The 21,862-nt window shown below is 44.8% G+C and overlaps 1 protein-coding gene across 2 annotated transcripts in view; it reads right to left on the reverse strand.

Annotated features, from left to right (window-relative positions):
• The window catches only part of LOC120916550 (N-acylethanolamine-hydrolyzing acid amidase-like), a 61,927-nt gene that overhangs the window by 27,427 nt on the left and 12,638 nt on the right, over positions 1 to 21,862 (reverse strand). For both annotated transcript variants that reach the window (XM_040327606.1, XM_040327598.1), the window contains exons 3-6: positions 18,261 to 18,387; positions 13,470 to 13,560; positions 11,196 to 11,272; positions 4,243 to 4,415 (exon numbers count right to left, since the gene is read on the reverse strand). In XM_040327606.1, coding sequence (XP_040183540.1) covers positions 4,243 to 4,415; positions 11,196 to 11,272; positions 13,470 to 13,560; positions 18,261 to 18,387 — 468 coding nt within the window. The remainder of the gene's footprint in view (positions 1 to 4,242; positions 4,416 to 11,195; positions 11,273 to 13,469; positions 13,561 to 18,260; positions 18,388 to 21,862) is intronic.

Below are 21,862 nucleotides of genomic sequence, written 5' to 3' on the forward strand. Positions count from 1 at the left end.
GATTTGGATACAAAAAGATTTGCAAGCACTGTGCAAGCGATAATATTGAAAGGAGTATCAGACCACTGCAAATCTACGAAGACCCGGCCGTCCCTCTAAACTTTCAGCTCATACAAGGAGAAGACTGATCAGAGATGCAGCCAAGCGGCCCATGATCACTCTGGATGAACTGCAGAGATCTACAGCTGAGGTGGGAGACTCTGTCCATAGGACAACAATCAGTCGTATACTGCACAAATCAGGCCTTTATGGAAGAGTGGCAAGAAGAAAGCCATTTCTTAAAGATATCCATAAAAAGTGTTGTTTAAAGTTTGCCACAAGCTACCTGGGAGACACACCAAACATGTGGAAGAAAGTGCTCTGGTCAGATGAAACCAAAATCAAACTTTTTGGCAACAATGCAAAACGTTATGTTTGGCGTAAAAGCAACACAACTCATCACCCTGAACACACCATCCCCACTGTCAAACATGGTGGTGGCAGCATCATGGTTTGAGCCTGCTTTTCTTCAGCAGGGACAGGGAAGATGGTTAAAATTGATGGGAAGATGGATGGAGCCAAATACAGGACCATTCTGGAAGAAAACCTGATGGAGTCTGCAAAAGACCTGAGACGGGGACGGAGATTTGTCTTCCAACAAGACAATGATCCAAAACATAAAGCAAAATCTACAATGGAATGGTTCACAAATAAACATATCCAGGTGTTAGAATGGCCAAGTCAAAGTCCAGACCTGAATCCAATCGAGAATCTGTGGAAAGAACTGAAAAAAGCTGTTCACAAACGCTCTCCATCCAACCTCACTGAGCTCGAGCTGTTTTGCAAGGAGGAATGGGCAAAAATGTCAGTCTCTCGATGTGCAAAACTGATAGAGACATACCCCAAGCGACTTATAGCTGTAATCGCAGCAAAAGGTGGCGCTACAAAGTTTTAACTTAAGGGGGCTGAATAATTTTGCACGCCCAATTTTTCAGTTTTTTATTTGTTAAAGTTTGAAATATCCAATAAATTTCGTTCCACTTCATGATTGTGTCCCACTTGTTGATTCTTCAAAAAAAATTACAGTTTTATATATTTATGTTTGAAGCCTGAAATGTGACAAAAGGTCGCAGAGTTCAAGGGGGTCGAATACTTTCACAAGGCACTGTATATTCTCATGGGCAATAAGTTTAAAAGGCTAAAAATAAAGTTGCGTCGGGTAAAAAAAAAAATACGCGCCGGGAATTTTTTTTCGAAATTTAAAAAAAAACGCGGCGATCGAAAAAAAGGTTTGTTTTTACAAAGTCTAAACAGTTTAGGCCTTGTAAAAGCATCCCTAATTTTACGCTTGCAAAACGTAACTTACGCAGAAAACACAAAGCTAAAAAGCTTTGTGGATCTGCCTAAGTACTCATTTGCATACGCAAAGCGGCATTTCGACTCGAAATGCCCCCAGCGGCGGATGCGGTACTGCATCCTAAGATCCGACAGTGTAAGTCTATTACAGATGTCGGATCTTATGCCTATCTTTGGAAAAATCCTTCTGAGGATCGTTTCCAAAGATAGCCACAGGGATACGCAGGCTGAACAGCAGTTCCGCCTGCGTATCTCCTTTGAAGATTTGGCCCATTGTATCTAATTTTTAGGGACTCATTAATGACAGGAATAGTACCACTGGATTGGCGCAGGGCCAATGTAGTGCCCATATTTAAAAAGGGAACAAAGTCTTTACCAAGTAACTATAGACCTGTTAGTTTAACTTCTATAGCTGGGAAGATACTGGAGAGATTAATAAAATACCACATAGAGGAGTTCTTGCTGGAAATAAACAATTTAAGCAACAGACAGCATGGATTCATGAAAGACAGAAGTTGTCAGACAAACCTGATTTCCTTTTATGAAGAGGTAAGTATAACCTTGGACAGAGGCGTGGCAGTGGACGTGGTATACCTGGATTTTGCAAAAGCGTTCAATACAGTTCCGCACACATGGCTCATGTGTAAGGTAAAGCTTACAGGATTGGAAATATCAGTTTGTAAATGAATAGAAAACTGGCTAAAAGACAGAATTCAGAGAGTAGTGGTTAATGATTCTTACTCTGAATGGTCTAAGGTTATCAGTGGTGTACCCCAAGGTTCAGTGTTGGGACCCTTACTTTTTAATATCTTTATAAATGATATTGGGTCTGAGATCAAAAGTAACATTTCTGTCTTTGCAGATGACACCAAGCTATGCAGTGGAATAACGTCCTTACAGCAGGGTTCGGCAAATTCCGCAAATACTCATTGGTTTCAACGTGAACGTAACTTACGCCCAGCCCCATTCACGGACGACTTACGTTAACGACGTAAAACGTGAAAAAATCTACGCTATTCCGAAGTCCATACCTAACATTGGCTACGCCTCATAGAGCAGGGGTAACTTTACTCCGGAAAAAGCCTTACGTAAACTACGTAAAAAAATGCGCCGGGCGCACGTACGTTTCTGAATCGGCGTATCTAGGTCATTTGCATATTGGACGCGGAAAATCTACGGAAACGCCCCTATGCACACAATTATACGCCGGCGTATGCAAGATACGTCGGCGGAGAAAGCCTATTTTTTCAACGTATCTGGCTTTGAGAATCGTCCTAAAGATACGACGGCGCAGATTTGAAATTACGGCGGCGTATCTGGAGATACGCCGCCGTAAGTTGTTTCTGAATCTGGGCCATTATTTATACATGCAATTAATATACATACTAGTTAAATATTTGTACATTTTAGTATTTGGAATATGCAGTAATAAGTATAAGATAAGTTATATTTATTCACCACCATGCTAGATATTTTTTATCTGTAGATTTATTAATATTCATTTTCTTTGATATATGTTTACAGTAGCATTACACTTTAAGCCTCTGATCACACCGGTACAACTTGTCATGCAATTTGATAGTTCCAAATCACATGATAAGTCGCACCCTATTGTCAGAAATGGATGCGGTCAAATTCTGTGCGACTCTGACTTCGTTGGATTGGCACTGATTTCGGAAGTATTTCTTGCACTACTTTTTGCAAGTTCAGGTGCGACTTGAAGCCACACAGAGGTTTTCCAAGTGGAACTCTGAAGTCACAATGACATGCGGCTTAGAAATTGTGCAATTTCAAGCGAAGTTGCATGATTTCAAAACCACATTCGGTGTGACTGAAGGCTAATTGGTGAAATTGTATTCCTTTTTAAATTTTTGTTTTCAAATACTTTTCAGTGCACATTTTGTACAGTTTTCTTTTTCACAGTACTGCATTTTCATGAACTGAACAGTGAATACCCAATAATTAGGCTTGTATCATTTGATACAAGAATGGCTTACCAAGATCCCATGTATTACTCACTTCTAACTATAGATTATGGTTTAATGTCATCATTCTCTTCAAGCAACTGTGTTACAATATATCACTGCCTACAATAAGGACAATGGAATTGAAAGTAAATCTTCACCCAGAAAAAAAACTTTCCTCCCAGGGGGCAGGCCTAGTGGAACATCATTAGGAGGTGGATGCCTGAACCTGTAAGGCCCTGTACACATGATCGGACAAAACCAATGAAAACGGACTGAAGTTCAGTTTCATCGGTCCAAACCGACCGTGTGTGGGCCCCATCAGTCCATTATCCTTTGGTCTAAAAATGTAGAACTTGCTTTAAAATTGAACCGACGGACGCCTAACCGATCGGTCAAAACCGACGGTTAGTACACAAAAGCATCGGTTTAAAACCCGTGCATGCTCAGAATCAAGTCGACGCATGCTTGGAAGCATTGAACTTAATTTTTCTCAGCACGTCGTTGTGTTTTACGTCACCGTGTTGGATTTGATCGTTTTTTTAACTGATGGTGTGTAGGTACATCAGACCATCAGTCAGCTTCATCGGTTAACCGTTCTCATCGGATGGACCGACCGTGTGTACGCGGCCTAAGAGATAGCAACCCCCTGATGATGTCACAGAAGAAAATGGCAGAGTGGTAACATCAGAAAAGTGGGTCTAAGCAGGACAACATTGGACCTGCTGTGTGGGTGAGTACCTGAATTGAAGACAACCCATCATCAGGTAAGCAGGGATTAAAAAAAAGAAATAGATGGAGGGTGAAGCTCCTCTAAGTCAGGTGACCAGCTATTATTCTTTTTTTTTTTAATGCAGTATAATATATCATTATTATGTGTTGTATTTTAAAATATGGCTTAGTTGCGGTCAGCAAAATAAACAGATTTAAAATAACCACTCACCGTCCATTTGAGACATTCAAATTCAAAACATCAGCTAATCCATCTCGGTCTCTAGTAATAGCCACACCTTCACCTGGCTTTGTACCAGCAATGGTCAGGTACATTTCAGCAGTGATTTCTGTATGTGATAGTTTTTCAACTGCGGAGTCAAAATCTGGAGCACTGTTCAAAGTCTGTTGAATAACAAAATAACATGAACATGAAAATCTGTTTCACAGACAAAGTAGGCCCCAAATCTTTAATTCTTCAGATATACTGTGTAGCACTACCCCCAAAGGAGCTGCTGGTTTGTTTTGGGTGGCACGTTACCTCTGTATCTCCGCTGTCTAGGGTATTGGATGAGAGCTGTAGTAAAGTCAATGTCCACACGACAGATGTCTTTTCTGTGCTTTTATTACCCAGCCGGGTAAAAACGATAAAGAGTGAGAAAGGTGAAGTAATAGCAAATAGGAAACAGCAGATTTAGGTGTAACTGGATATGGGAAACAGTCCTGCTTCCAATGACAACTTTACTTTGCCACTCCAGCCGGAGTGGGTATAGTGCATCTGGACAGGCCTCTCTCACCAGCCTGTCAGCCAGAGTGTCACTCGGATGAATAGGATCAAGTCTCTGCCACAGACCCTCCTGAAGATTGGAGAAAATTTCAGTTCAAAATCCCTCTTGACTGGATTTAGCACCCGGTTCTCCTTCACCAAACTTTTGGTTTGATCAGAAACTGATAGGCGACCCACGTCCAGCCTCTCAGAACCGAAGTGTCCTTCGATGAATAGACTGGCCTCTCTTGAAACACCAGCCTTGTGCTTGGTATCTCCCGGGCAGGTTCCTCATCAGTCAGCTTCCTCCAATTGGATGGACAGCCCAGGACCACTTGGCCAAATAGGAACCCAGTAGACTTACTGGATCCACGATCTAGGTGAATGCACTCCGGACCAACGTGGTCCCAGAGCCAGGAACACACACGCACACACCCCGACCAGGAGGGCCACACGCGGGGGTGGTGGGACGACTGCCCAGCTCAAGGGCGGGAACACAGCGACCCCTAACTAATGACATCTGCCCCTTAAATACCCCTCCCAGCATGCACAGCAAGGTGGCCCACCCTCCTGATAGGCTGCTGAGGAGAGATATCCACTGCACTTGACCCCACTGCTGCCACCTGCCACTCCGGGGGTGACGGGAGTCCCCAGACAAAAGGATAGCACACAGTGCAGCCAAGCTGGAGCAGAGACCCCAAATTTAACCAAACAACAGGTTTAGAGCCAACTATCTCTCTGAACTTCACCTAAATTTACCATAGCACCGGCTCTGAAAATAGCCAGGCGCTACACACTCACCCCGCTTAAACAGACACTGTCCTCAGTGTCAGAACAAATGGTGTTCACTCCTGAACACCTACCTGAATCTGCTTAAACAGTGAAGGAAAGAGAAAGAAAACAAAAGATAAAAAATATAAAACTCTTTACAATTTACATTACATTACACTTGACATTAATATGTCTAACTATATAGTCTGCCCATTCTCCGACAGCCTTGATAGGAGATCCACAGGACCTGAAAAACAGAAACAAGAGAACACACACAAAATATTACCATATTTACAGTCACTAAGGGTGAATGAAGCTGCACCTTTTACAACAAAGGCAAAGCCTCCTTCTTCCCCCTAGGAGCATCAAAAAGAACTAAGTGCTGGGCATTGGCAAACTGTGAGAGCCAAAAAACAAACAAAGTCTCTCTTAGCAGAAAGTTGCAGAACACCGCCCTCTAGCGGCAGTGTTCTGATAGAGCAAGTGCACTATAGTTTATTATCAGAGCATAGAACACATTGGCAAAGAACTCCCCTTCTTTTTTTTTTCTTTTCTTGAGCCGTGAAATCCCCAGGAACCTAGTCTAACTGACGAAACATTTTTTTCCCCAAAGTCAATTACACCACAGCAAACGTAGGATGGGAGAAAAAAAAAAACAAAAGCAAAAATCGGTCCTGTTCGGGACTTCTTCAAGTAACAGCAAAACAGCAAACACTGTAGGTGTTGGGCCTATCAATCCTCCTGTTTTGGCTCACAAATAAAACCTGGGATCAGGCAAAGTAACAACAACTCGTTTGTCATTCAGAGTGGTAACCGAGTAGACCCGATACATTTTTCCGGGGCTTTTGATAACCACCCGATCATGACAAATGTGCCGGCCATAGCTCCATTCTTCCAAACAACCTTCGAACCGGTGATAAACACGAATGAAAGAATAGTCAGTGTTGCGGGAGGGCTTTGGCACATTTAGATAGTCCCAGACAGCGTCTTTACACCATTCCTCTTGCTGAGCTTCGATCTCCTGCATGAGATCTGCGGGCACATAGGGGAACTCCCACCCATAGTCCAGGGCCACCTTCTTCATGACGATTTGCTGAAGGCGAGCAAGTTTTGGCAGCGTGCGGGGGTGTCCCAATCCCGGCATAACAAAAGTATCTGGGGCTCTCTTTAACACAGGCAGTGCAGCTTGGGTTGGAGCAGTCTCTCTGGTGTCATTACCTTTGGGTACTGCGACTTCCCAACTTATCTGCGGGATATCCGCCCACACCGTGGTATCCCCTGAATCCATTGGAGAACATTCCCTGGAGTTGTGAGTAGGCCGAGCACGGAACCCTTTGCTCCATTTCAGTTCAGGCAGCTTCGCCTCAAACCAATGGTCATCGCCCGCGTCGGAGGAGAAATCAATTTAAGAGCTGTTGTACTCCTCCATGGGCAAACACGTTCAACCTTTGGTTTACTGACCTTGTCCTGCTTCCTAGACCTCTTCTTGACTGTATCAGGGGCAACATCCTCCCTGAAATCCGGTCTGGATGTATGCAGGGGTATACCTCGACCACAGCCGTGGGAGACCTTTACGGGGGCCCATTTTCTCCAAAGTGAGCCAAGCGGGCACCACCGCCATACATGCAGTCTCGGTGGCAGCATCCACCTTTACAGCAGGCACAGTATCATTCACGTCACAGTCACTTACTTCGGGGATCACCATTGGCATGGCGATCGACGACACAGTGGCAGCAGCAGTTGCGGTAGCAGTGGTGGGAGCGGGCCAGGGTATGGCTTCCTCTGCTGTCACAGCCCAGGGGACCCAGTCAACCCAATATTTGGGGGGTGACTCTGTAGGTTGCTCCACTTGGAACAGGTACTCCCCACACTTCTTGCATCGGACGAACGGCTGGATCCTGATAGCCAGCCCCATCTGGGGCAAGACACACCGAGTGCCTTCACGCTGCCGCTGGTGAACAGCACGAACCTCCCCCGGGACTTCATGCGAATTCGGGTGTCTGTCAAGGAAGCTCCAGTAAGGAAAGGCATCGTGTTAGTTCCCGGGAAGGACATGGGAGGCCTCAGTCTCTCAGGTGGCGCTGGGAACGCAGACATGGTTGCACGATCCTTTCTCATGGGCAGGCAATCACTCTCTACCTTGGCGCCAAACTCGCCCTATGCTACACACAGGGGTGGGTAAATTCTCACACCTCGAGTTCTTTTTCCAGCACGTTGCTGGGACACGTCACTCCGTAGCACCTGTGTTTAACCCCCTCTTCACCGGCACAGTCCAACACCACAGTTCCCAGCTCTCAATGGCGGAAAAAACACAAAAATTGCTCAGTTCAGTTGCAAGAGGTAACAGCCAATCCCGGACGAGCCCCCACGTGTAGCACTACCCCTGAAGGAGCTGCTGGTTTGTTTTGGGTGGAACGTTACCTCTGTATCTCCGCCGTCTAGGGTATTGGATGACAGCTGTAGTAAAGTCAATGTCCACATGACAAATGTCTTTTCTGTGCTTTTATTACCCAGCCGGGTAAAAACGATAAACAGTGGGAAAGGTGAAGGGATAGCAATTAGGAAACAGTAGATTCAGGTGTAACTGGATATGGGAAACAGTCCTGCTTCCAACGACAACTTTACTTCGCCACTCCAGCCGGAGTGGGTAAAGTGCATCTGGACAGGCCTCTCTCACCAGCCTGGCAGCCAGAGTGTCACTCGGATGAATAGGATCAAGTCTCTGCCACAGACCCTCCTGAACATTGGAGATAATTTCGGTCCAAAATTGTCTCCGGACTGGATTTAGCACCCGGTTCTCCTTCACATAACTTTTGGTTTGATCAGAAACTGATAGGCGACCCAGGTCCAGCCTCTCAAAACCAAAGTGTCCTCCGATGAATAGACAGGCCTCACCTTAAACACCAGCCTCGTGCTCTGTATCTCCCGGACAGGTTCCTCATCAGTCAGCTTCCTCCAATTGGACGGACCGCCCAGGACCACTTGGCAAAATAGGAACCCAGTAGACTCACTGGATCACGATCTAGGTGAATGCACTCCGGACCAACGTGGTCCCAGAGCCAGGAACACACACGCACACACTCCGGCCAGGAGGGCCACACATGGGGGTGGTGGGACGACTGCCCAGCTCAAGGGCAGGAACACAGCGACCCCTAACTAATGGCATCTGTCCCTTAAATACCTCTCCCCAGCATGCACAGCGAGGTGGCCCACCCTCCTGATAGGCTGCTGAGGAGAGATATCTACTGCACTTGACCCCACTGATGCCACCTGCCACCCGGGGGTGACGGGAGTCCCCAGACAAAAGGATAGCACACAGTGCAGCCAAGCTGGAGCAGAGAGCACATATTTAACCAAACAACGGGTTCAGAGCCAACTGTCTCTTTGAAAATAGCCAGGCGCTACAACTGTATTTGGCCATTTGGGCCAGTTTAATAAAATCTACAGAATAACGTATATTGCACTATGCACTGCCTAGATTCTCATATATAATGCCAAATTTCTGGGTCTTGAAAATAGCTGGTTTATTTGAAGGCCTGAAATGTTTTTCTGGAGAAAATTCTGGTGAGCTGGGCCCCCTTCAGTGTTGGTCATGTTGGTAAAAAAAATGGTTATGTGCCCTTGGAAGAAGGGGAACATCAGATAATCCTCTCATCTTTCACAAGTGTAGCCACCCTGCCCTAAGCAGGTGTGTCTATCTAAATTTAAGCTGCAGTCAGCTTAGTGATTTGATAATTAAGCCTCTTAGGTTTCTCCTGGACTTTGGTTACTGGGTGTGTCCTTTTCCAGTAGGTGGCACTGCTGCCTCTGGTAATTGCAAGAGAGCTACATACCTCCCAACCGTCCTGGAGTCACTGGGACCATTAAGTAAATCTCAGTGTCTCGCAAATCTGGGGCGAGTTCCGCAGTGAAGACCAGGACACTGTGTGCACTTATCCCCCTGGCGGATGTGCGCCGCTCTGCACTGCAGCTGGCGAGGCCCCCACCTCCCCCGTCCTTTCACCTGCCTGTCGGCTATACATCACGTAGATGTCCCCCTGTGCGTGCCCACAACCCCTGGCGTGCAGCCAATGCTGTGCCTTTGAAGGGGTTGTGTGGGAGCAGTGAACACAATGTCTGCCTAAACCTCAGGTTAGTGAACAAATGAAATCTCCCCACTCTCTCTTTCTTCCATGTGTCATGGTGTATTCTGCCTTCCAGCTTTCCATATGCCATAGCGATCTTTCCTTCCTGCCTTCCATGTGCCGTAATGATCCCTCCTGCCTTTCATGTGTCGTAGTGATCCTTCCGGCCTTCCATGTGTCATAGTGATCCTTTATGACTTCCATGTGCCATAGTGATCCTTCCTGCCTTCAATGTACCACAGTGATCCTTCCTGCCTTCCATGTACTATAGTGATCCTTCCTTCCTGCCTTCCATGTGCCATAGTGATTATTCCTTCCTACCTTCCATGTGCCGTAGTGATCCTTCCTTCCCACCTTCCATGTGTCATAGTGATCCTTCCTGCCTTCCATGTGCCATTGCAATCCTACCACGTGCCTTTGTGATACTTCCTTCCTGCCTTCCATGTGTCATAGTGATCCTTCCTGCCTTCCATGTGCCATAGCAAACCTACCACGTGCCATTGTGATCCCTCCTTCCTGCTTTCTATGTGTCATAGTGATCCTTCCTGCCTTCCATGTGCCATGGTGATTTTAAGATCCCTGTATATTTTCAGTGTATACAAAACCAGATGTATTAGAAGGATATTTTAAATGGTTGTGTTGAGGTTTATACACTATATTACCAAAAGTATTGGGATGCCTGCCTTTCCACGCACATGAACTTTAAGGCCTCGTACACACGGACGGACAGTCCGCTGAAAACGGTCCGCCGGACCGTTTTTAGCGGACATGTCTGCCCGGAGATTTCTGTCTGATGGTTGTACACAATACGTTAACAATACGCGGGGACGTGGCCGCGCCGCGACGTGGGCGGCCCTGGAAGTTCAAAGCTTTCACGCATGCGTCGAATCAGTACCATGCATGCGAGGGATGGCGGTCGGTCGGACGTGTCCGGTGAGTCTGTACAGACGACCGAACACGTCCGACGGACAGGTTTCCAGCGGACAGATTTCTTAGCAGGCTAAGAAATTTTTGTCCGCTGGAAACTGTCCGATCCGCCGGACAATTGTCCGGTCGGGCCTACACACGACCGGATCTGTCCGCTGAAACTGGTCCGTCGGACCAGTTTCAGCGGATAGATCCTGTCGTGTGTACGGGGCCTAAAGGAGAAGTCCAGCCTAAGCTCGTTTGGCTGGGCTTCTCCTATGGATCACAGGAGTGCAAGTTCGTTTGCACTCCTGTGACCCGTTTTCAGCAAAGAGTGGACTGAAGTCCGCTCTCTGCTGACATCAAAGGAATTAGTCCAGGCACCACGTCATCCTGACAATGGGAGTCTGGATCCGCCAAGTGCCTGGATTGACACCTGTCTCAACCTCTCAGTGAGCCACTAAGAGGCTGAGACGGCCGTTTCCCGCCCCTCAACAGCTTGGCGCTCCAGTGAGCATGGAGGAGCAGATGCTGATTGACAGTCAAAATTCATAAACATATTAACTGTGGTACAAAAATGCACTAAAGTACATTTATTCTAAATCACACAAAGCTTACATCTCGGATGAGCCAGCTGACAGGATATCTGCGCAATAAAAGAGAAAGTGCATTCTTCCACAGGACCTGATTATTCTCTGTAAGGAAAAATGTACCTTTAAAAATTAGGATGGTAAAGATTTCTTATGTCACTTTACACATTATTTCTTTGCAGGGTATTTGTGGTTTCGTTTTTTAGGATAGCAACAAGATTGATTTTACAAGAAATGCTTAACCAGTTTCCTGCTGTGTTTGAAAATATTTTTAAAAATGTAGTCTTAAGTAGAATTTTGAGAGGGTACAACCTTTGTTTGTCCCTGTAAAGAAGAGTTCCCCCACTTTATGTATGACACCCAACAACTGGTCTGCAATTTATTAGAAAAAAATGCTTTTATCACGGTCTGTGTCCCCAACTGGAAATTTTCCCTCACTTTTTGTTTGGTCTTACATTTAGCAAATAGACAAAACATCTGAAGAAATTCTCCTTTTTTCTTTTTTTTTGCTTGGAATTGGATTTTAAGGCCCCTTTTACATGGGTTGGACATGTTTTGGTCACAGGGGATCTGTCTGCTTAACCCCTGCTGATGAGGTGGGCAGGTGTAAAAGGACACAAGTCCTGTCCATAGGGATGACAGGCAGACATTTAGAACAGTCGTGTGAAAGGGGCCTTAATGTCTTTAATAATGAATACAAAAAACAATTCAATATCTCCCAAATATATAAAACCTGCATAGTGCACAATATATATATATATATATATATATATATATATATATATATATATATATATATACATACACACAGTAAAACCTTGGTTTAAGAGTAACTTGGTGTTGTTTCTATTTTTTTTTTTTAATTTTGTGCGTGTACTCGAGAGAGGAGCCGGACTGCAGGAGTTGGGAGTAGGCAGGCCTCCCCCAGAGGCAATCTGCCACCTTTCTCCATGCCCCGGGTGGCAATGGCGGGTGTGTGAGGGGGTCCTCCCACACAGCCCACCCTACCTGCTCCGCTTTGAAGCCCAACGGGGCATAGGGACTCCCTATAAGGGAGTGAGAGGATTTGCCTGCTCAACCATCCCCGTTAGTCCTTCGCCTCTCTTGTTTAGAGACCGCATGGTCAAAGTGCGTGCATGTTAACCCAATTTCGAGTGCGTGTAAGTGTGGTGGTTTTTGTGGGAAGGGGGTGAGCGTACTAAGCGCAGGCTTACCCCGCATAGCACACCCACCGGGAGCCGGGCTGAGACCACCAAACTCAATTCACATGTAGCCGAGATCGGGATCCGAACCCCTAGCTGCAGAGGTAAATGGCTTGTCAGCGCAGTGCCAATCGCGTTGAGCGACCGCAGCTCCCTGAGTAACTTGGTTTGAGAGCGTTTTGCAAGACAAGCTATTTTTTTTAATACATTTTGACATACAAGTGATGTCTTGATATAAGAGTAGCGTCATGTCATAACTGAGTATAAAATAGAAGAGAGGCGCCTCTAAAAACAGGCACATCTAAGTATGCAGCCATCTGGGGTAAAGCTGTCCACATAGACCATCCTCCGCACCACCATTGATGTCGTCCCTTCCACAATCGCTTCAAGCCTCGCTTTCAGATCTCTCTACTGCAGGGTAGTCTTCCCTGTCAGGATTGCAGACTGACAGCAGTGAGGAGGATGATCTATGTGGATCGCTTTACCCCGAATCCCTGCATACTTAGATTAGCCTCTTTTAATCAACAACCATTTGAGTTGCTAAATGTTGTACCTTCATTAAATGTAACCATATTGCTACACTTAGAGGCCCCCTCCTCTCTTTGATACTCTGTAGCTCCTGATCGATTTTTCTTCTAATCTCCTTGGGGAGGCTTCCATTTGTGGATGGACATTTTATGGTTGCACAACTTATCACATTGCTATAATCTTTTTATATGGACTATAGACTGAAGGACCAAATAAATGGTTGTGGAACGAATCATTCGAGTTTCAATTGTTTCTTATGGTAAAATTTGCTTTGATATACAAGTGCTTTGGATTACAAGCATGCTTCCGGAACGAATTATGCTTGCAATCCAAGGTTTTACTGTATATATCTATGATATGCCTTCTAACAATCAACGCTCTGTATTCCAAATGATTAAAACCTGTATAAGCAATTATTATTCCCGAAGGTGGTGGGCTGGGTAAGTACATTTTTTTTAATAAGAAAAATATGTATAAAAAATGCTTTTGCCAACTTTATTAGCAGTATTGAAGTTAATATATATTAAATTAAGAATATACTGTATGTACAAGCACACAATAATATAATTTACCTCTAGCATTTGAAGATATGGAAAATTTATGGGGACTTTGCCCAGTATAGAGACCAACAATGCCTGTAAAGGTTGTTCCTGTGTACACAATCTAAAATATAAAACACATAATAACAGTTACAAAACAAGTACCAACATTTTAGTGATTTTAAAACACATGACTTTCTCATGCATCATTTTCATTACATAATTTTAGAAAATTAAATAAAATAAAAAATCAGTTGCCTGCTTTTTTTTGGAAACTGACAATTTTTTATTGTTATTAGTTTTTCAATATAAAGCAAAGAAGGTACAATGCATTCAGATTGCAAGGATATAATAATTGGGCCTCAAAACAGGATACAAAATATATTGTAACCCAACGCTGTGGTGGCATAATAAGATCAACAAACTGGTTTCCATTAAAAAAGAAAAAAACATTACCGTACTTTAGCTCAACAGGATCTTATTCACGCTAAGTAGTGCAAGAGGGAGAGAGGTAAAAAGAAAAACAAGGGGAGGTTAAAGTGGAATATCCAGCTTCATTTATACTGTAATGCGAGTATTTGGATTTGTCCGAAACAAGTTAAGACTAGATATAGCAGAAGAGAAGATAGTAGGGAGTTTGCTTTCTGTCAAGTAAGACTTTATGGCCTGAAGGAGATTGGGAGATGGGGTATTATGTGGTATAGCTGGGTCATTTATAGAGAGCTGAATAGTAATCATGAAAAAGTTCCCACCCCAATTATGCCCCTAACCCCACCTCACCTTTGAACACCCTGTCCACATGCCCCCTCTGCACCCCCATCCACAGCAAGCTTATCCCTATGGCTCTCATCACTGCACAAGTCCCTCCTTCTCAGCTCTGCATCAAACCCTCAACTTTTCTACAGCTGTCTCTCTGTACAACCCCCCACCTTTCCCCACTCCGGCTGTCCCACCTCTCACAAATGTTCCCCCCAGCTCTCTCACCAATGCCCTTCCAGCTGTCACAAATGCCCCCCCCCCCTCCAGCTCTCACATCTCACACAAATGCCCTTCCAGCTCTCACAAATTTTCCCCCAGCGCTCTTACAAATGCCCAACAGCTCTGTTATCTCTCACAAATGTCCTTCCTGCACTCATAAATGCCCCCCCACAGCTCTCACAAATGCCCCCCAGCTCCCACAAAATGCTCTCCCAGCTTTCTCACTTCTTACAAATCCCCCCCTAGCTCTTTCATCTCTCATAAATGCCCTCCCAGCTCTCTCACCTCTCGTAAATGCTCGCTTACCTCTCACAATTGCCCTCCACACTCTCACCTCTCAGGGATGCCCCCCAGCCCTCTCACTTCTCAAGGATGTCCCCCCAGCTCTCACAAATGCCCCCCAGCTTTCACAAATGCCTCCCCATCTCTCTTGCCTCTCACAAATGCCCTCCACACTTTCTCAACTCTCAGAGATGCCCCCCCAGCTTTCTCACCTCTCACACATGCCCCCCAGCTCTCTCACAAATACCCCTAGCTTTCACAATTGCCTCCCCAGCTCTCTCACCTCTCACAAATGCCCCCCAGCTCTCACAAATGCCCCCCAGCTTTCACAAATGCCTCCTCCGCTCTCTCACCTCTCACAAATGCCCTCCCTGCTCTCTCACAAATGCCCCCCAGCTCTTACAAATGCCCCCCAAGCTCTCTCCTCTCACAAATCCCCCCCCCCCTCATCTCTCAGAGATGCCCCTACCTCTCACAAGTGCACCCCACATCTCTCACACATGCCCCTCTAGGTCTCTTATCTTTTACAAATAAAGAATGTAGCTGGCACCGTTCTATTTGGTATTCCCAGGCTTTTTTGTTCAGCACAGTGCCGCTGTTAGAGCTCCAACTATCAGAACTGTAGCACAGAGCAAAATAAGGGGTTCCACTGTGCTTGACTCCATGCTACAGTTCTGACAGGCTGGAAAAGCCGCCTCCTGATTCCCAAAATAAAATAAAAATGCAGACGGTTGTGGCTCTGGGACCCCCAGCAGTAAATGTGGGGCATGGCACTAGCACACAGAGGAAGCAAGAGGGAAATCATCTTCTACCAGCTTCTGCGTGACCAGTTAAAAAGTGCAGGCCTGCCAAAACTGAGTTCTTCTATGTTCCTGCTGAAAAAAGCCCTGAAAAGAAGTACATTTTTAAGGCAGAAAGATATCACCCACCATGCACTGTGGAAAACTCCTAGGAAGCAGGTCCTAACTAGGGAGAGCTGAATGTACCCAAGGTTGAAATCAGTGGGGGGCCATTCCCATGTTAAAGGATAATATGCAAGGTATTGAAAAAAATGGCATGGGAGCTGAGAGCTGCCATGGGAACTACCGTATGTACGAATGCAACCATTTTTGTAAAAAAAAACATATTTTCCAGGGAGCAATGAATTTAATAATGCTTGCTTTGAAACATTAAAAATGCAACATTCCTCTCTTGTTCTCTTGTTTAAAAAATGCAACATTCCTGTGTGTGGGCCTTAACCAGCCTAAAGGTACCTATATGAGGTACACAGCCATTTATATTGGCAGTAATTTATTTTTCCCAGCTGGCATCTGTTTTTTTGTAAAAAAAACGGCATGGAGACCATCCAAAATACATACCAGACCCTCATTAAGGTAGATAAAGACCTGGGCCCGGATTCACATAGGAGAGCGCATCTTTGTGCAGGCTTAACGTATCCTATTTACGTTACGCCTCCGCAACTTTGACAGGCAAGTGCAGTATTCTCAAAGCAAAGTTGCGGCGGCGTAGTGTAAATAGGCCGGCGTAAGCCCGCCTAATTCAAATGTGGAAGATGTGGGCGTGTATTATGTAAATGTATTGTGACCCCACGTAAATGACGCTCTCTTCGAAAAACGCATGCGCCGTCCGTGAAACTATCCCAGTGCGCATGCTCCAAATTAACCCGCAAAAAGCCAATGCTTTCGACGTGAATGTAAATTACGCACAGCCCTATTCGCGAACGACTTACGCAAACGACGTAATCGACGGAAAATACTTAACATTGGTACGCCTCATCTACGCCTCATATAGCAGGGGTAACTTTACGCCGGAAAAAGCCTAACGTAAACGGAGTATCTGTAATGCGACGGCCGGGCGTACGTTCGTGAATTGGCATATCTAGCTGATTTACATATTTCTAGGCGTAAATCAGCGTACACGCCCCTAGCGGCCAGCGTAAATATGCAGTTAAGATACGACAGCGTAGGAGACTTATGCTGGCCGTATCTTATACAAATTCTGGCGTATCTGATTCTTTGAATCAGGCGCCAAGATACGACGTCTCAGACTCAGAGACTCCAGATACGCCGTCGTATCTCCTACGTGAATCTGGGCCTTTGTATGGATTTTGGGTATCCCTGTGCCATTTTTTACAAAATAAAGAAAGCCAGCTGGTAAAAGTAAATTACCAGCATTTTTTTTTAACAAAAGTGACAGAGGAAAAACTGACATGGGGCCCCCTTATAATCAGTACCAGGCCCTTTAGAAGTTGTAGAATTTTAAAGGTGACCGTCTTGCCACAAACAAGAAAAAATATTGCATGGTATCCTCCCCAAAAATCCATACCAGACCCTTCAAATCTGGTACAAATTTATGTGAAAACACAATGCCAAAAACAAGAAATAAAGCCATAAGGTCTGCCCTTAAAGGGGTTGTAAAGGTTTGTTTTTATTTTCTAAATTGGTTCCTTTAAGCTAGTGCATAGTTGGTTCAATAACCTTTTCCTTTGATTTCCCTTCTTTTTTTTCTTTGTCTGAATTTGTCTGAATTTCTCACTTCCTGTTTCTCCTCAGTAAGCTGTTCTGGCTGACTAACCCCCAGGGGGTGATGGGGGCAAGCTTACCAGAAGTGAGAAATTCAGACAAAGAAAAAAAACATTTAGAAGGGAAATTGAAGGAAAAGGTAAGTGAACCAACAATGCACTAGCTTAAAGAAACCTATATAGACAATAAAAAACAAACCTCTACAACCCCTTTAAATCCATACCAGATCTTTAATCTGAGCAGCCCTACTCATTCGTGAAAAATTGTACATAGTAAATAATTCTTTGGAATTCCCATTGGGGAATGCATGTTGTGTTTATGTGTGTGCGTTATTATACTGGATGGTACCTCCGGGGGAGCTGTGTATAGACAGATTTAGATTCCATTTAATATTTTTAGGTACCGTATTTGCCGGTGTATAAGGCGACCAGGCGTATAAGACGATTTTTTGCCTGTACTCACCGTATAAGACGACCCCTTCTAAAGCTTCCGACGCTTCATATTTCTTCCTTCTGGAGCCATATTCTTCTTCCTTCTTGCTGGAGCTGGAGCCAATCACGGCGAGCAATGTATTCTATTAATGAATACAAAGCCTGCTTGGATTGGCAGAGGCTGTAACATCATCAGCCCACGCTCTGAAAGCCAATCCGAGCAGGCTACTGTATGTAGCCTGCTCGGATTGGCAGAGCAGACTCTGAATTCATTTGAATACATTGCTCACCGGGATTGGCTAAGCGGTATATACTGTATGTAGCCGAAGCTACATACAGTATTACCGCACATCCAGCAGGCATCTGAGCAGCTGACCCGGCGTATAAGACGACCCCTGCATTTTGGCCAGTTTTTTTTAAGTGTAAAAGGTAGTCTTATACGCCAGCAAATACAGTATGAATTTGGATTTATATATCTCTGATATTTTGGCAAAGCCATTCATTGACACTACCCTGTTTACCGTAAGCCAAGGCTCATAGGTTACAAAAGGTGTTCCTTAGTATGGTTATGCTTAGCAAAATTTGTTCAGTTAAATGTTTTTAAACTTTACCTGCCCATTTCTAATAAAATCCACATCCAACACAAGCTTTCTTAGGTCTATGGAAAAGTACAAGTCCATGTTTCTTCCGTGATAAATATATCCTTCCTTAGTTTCTGTTATTATACTTGTGCAGGCCCTAAACATTTTGAACAAACATTTTTGTTAGAATTCTAATTCTAATAAGCAATCAATCGGTAAAATTACACCCAAATGGTACTAAAATGTTAAAATCTATTTTCCACTAGACATCAGGTATTTTTTTTTATCAATTAGGAGATCACAATGTGCCTTCATTTGGTTAACCTCCCTGGCGGTATGATTATTTCAGATTTGAGGTGCTGAAAGTGGTACAATTATTTTGCAAGGAAATTTGGTGTTTTACAGGTGTAGGCCTGTGATCCTTATGAATAACTCACTTAAAGCTGTCCAAATCAGAGTCTAGTAGGCACCCCGGGTATGAAAAAGTTTGAAAAACAAAATCATAAATTATAATATAATAAATAATTATAAATAATTATAACAAATAATAAACATAATTATAATAAAAATTATTCAATAATGCAATCAACTCAAAATCACTGAAATTTGCTCAGTTGCAGAATTGTCGCTGTCATTACTTTTATTTTTTTATGAAGAATTTCCCCACAAATCGCTATCGCACAATTCTGCAAGTGATTATAATTTATTATCGCTGTTTTCTAGCTGCTCTAAAATCACTTTTGACATAAAAGGGACACTTTTGGTTGCTATGGACAATCTACAGTTTGCAGGCAGAAAGAACAGTTTTTATTATATAAAAGAACATGTAGGGCACTGGGAAGACCACTAGGGACAAAGGGGGTGTGTATTTTTTACATACAGTACTGTAATCTGTAAGATTACAGTATACTTGTATGTAATGTGTTTATTAACTTTTTTGAATTTGGCGCCGATCTCCGCCCCGTGCGTTGTAACGTTGCAGGGAACGGAGATCGGCGGCACACAGGGACACTGTGTGAATCTAGCGAGGACGCCGCTCGCTCACACAGCAGGGAGGCATCGCAGGATTCAGGGACAAGGTAAGTAACTTTGTCTGTGGCTGCGAGGCGATCCAGAGTTTGGCTCGGTGATACCGCTTTTGGTACAGAAATCTTCCCCCGAGCCAAACTCGGGAATACCGCCAGGGGGTTTAAAGAAGCTTTTCACAACCTTTTTACCATGAAGGCCCCCTATAATAATTTTTAGCAGGTGATCCCTTTGACCAGAAAATACCGGTACCGTATTTGTCGGCGTATAAGACGACCCCCTAATTTTCCAGGAAAAAATTTGGTTTTGGGATATACTCGCCATATAAGACTACCCCCTTCCTACTAGTCTTTCTTGAAGCTGAGGGGTAGCCAGAACCGCTAACAGAAACAGGCTTTTTCAAATCTCACTGTGCCATTACATTACATGCCTCACTGTGCCATTACATTACATTACATGCCTCACTGTGCCATTACATGCCCCCACTGTGCCATCACTTGCCCCCACTGTGCCATCACTTGCCCCCACTGTGCCTGAGCTTGCCTCCACTGTGCCTGAGCTTGCCCCCCACTGTGCCTGAACTTGCCCCCCACCGTGCTGATTTGACTTCCAGGCCGGTGACAGTCTCCGTCTGCTGCGAGCATCAATGATTTGAAGGCCGCGCCTTCTCCTCAGACTGTCCTGTGATAGGCGGAACACAAATTTTCCCAGTAGCGCCTCTGTTCTGTGTTCCGCCTATCATGGACGTCTTCTCATCTCGTCCGAGGATGAGAAGGCATCTGTGATAGGAGGAACACAGAACAGAGGCGCTGCTGGGAAGATTTGTGTTCCGCCTATCACAGGACACTCTGAGGAGAAGGAGCGGCTTTTAAATCATTGACGCTCGCAGTAGACAGAGACTGTCACCGGCGTATAAGACGACCCCGACTTTGGATGCATTTTTTTGCATCCAAAAAGTCGTCTTATATGCCGGAAAATACGGTAATTAATTTACAGCTCACTATACACTATACACAGTAATTTGTACATGTATATGATGAATAAAAAAGAAAAAAAAAAGGTGGTGTGGTTTTAGAATGCCATTTATACAGAGATGAGTGCAACAACTATTCTAAAGCCTTATACACACAATCGGACTTCCATCTGACTTTTCTGTGAATTTTGGTCCGAAGGGGCGTTGGCAGTGAACTTGTTCTGCATACACACGGCAGAACTTTTTCAGCCAACATTCACCAAGTCACATGGTGTTTCAGCTCTTTACCGCCACCCTTTGGGCAACTTCTGCTATTGTTGTCTGATCTTTAGCATTGGTTCGGAGCATGCGTGTTTGGACTTTAGTCCGATGGACTTGTGTACACACGATCGGATGATGCTCGGACATTTGATGTCAGAAAGCTTAAGAGCATGCACAGCGAACATTTGTCTGTTGAAAAACCGAAAACAATTGTCTGATGGAGCATACAGACGGTCGGATTGTCCGATAAAACACATCTGTCGGACCGTTGTCAAAAATTCTGATCGTGTGCATGGGCCTTTAGATATTATACTGTGATTAGTAGTTTAGCCGCTAGGTGGCTGTGCTGTTTGATGGTGGAATAATGCATTGCGCTCTCTAGTGAAGCTACATGGTTATGATGTAATATCCTTTTTCTCTGCTCCTGTTGTTTTCCATATAAAACAAGAAGGGTATAGCTAGGGTGTCCAGCAATATCTGACTGATAAAAATAAATATCTGTAACCGCTTCACAACAGATTATGGGTCTAGTTACAACCAGGGATGGACTGGCCATTGGGACTACAGGGAGTTTCCCGGTGGGCCAATGGCTCAGTGGGCCTGTTTTAGTGACAGCGGACTGCCGCCCCCCTCCGCTCCTCTGTCTCTTCCTCCCCGCAGAGCTCACCTGGGGGAAACAAAGAAGCAGGGGGAGGACCAGAGGAGCAGGGGGGATGACAGAGGAGCATGAGCGGAGGGGACAGACAGCTGACTCAACAGCTATGGCCTGGGAGTTTCTCACTTCTGGCTAATTGTGTTCCATAAGGGGGGGGGGCCAAACTGATTCATTGCCCCGGGTGAAAAAATGTCTAGCTTCCCCACTGGTATGACCTATAAGAGTACCAGTACCAGCCGTTCTACTCTAATAAAGTAGAACGGCTAGTGGCTAGTGAAGGGAGAGAGGGGGCTTGGGTGGCCGGGGGGGGGGTGCGGAAGTTGTCCGGCCGCCATAGGAGAGACCTGTCAAAGTGGGCCAGTCTGGATGAAGTCCAGGGCCAAATTTCTGTCCCAGTCCAGCCCTGGTTACAACCCAAGTTCTAAATACTGCTGCAGGTAAAGATACAGGTCAGGCTTACAGCAAAACAATTTCTGAAAAATGTTCAGAAAGCATACATCGTGGCTGCTAACAGCGTTTCATTTTCAACTGCTAGTCTGACAAACCAGACCTACCAGTCCTGCAAATTCAAAAATAAGATACTGCTGATAAATAGAAGGCATACGGATGTGTTTTCAAGTACACATGCCAGACCCACCTACATATGAGTAGAGAGGGATCAAAAAGCCTAAAGTAATAATGAGTATAGATGATCAAATTGTGAACATATGCAAGTGT

This window comes from Rana temporaria, chromosome 1 (assembly GCF_905171775.1).
Source record: "Rana temporaria chromosome 1, aRanTem1.1, whole genome shotgun sequence".
Taxonomy (NCBI): Eukaryota; Metazoa; Chordata; class Amphibia; order Anura; family Ranidae; genus Rana; species Rana temporaria.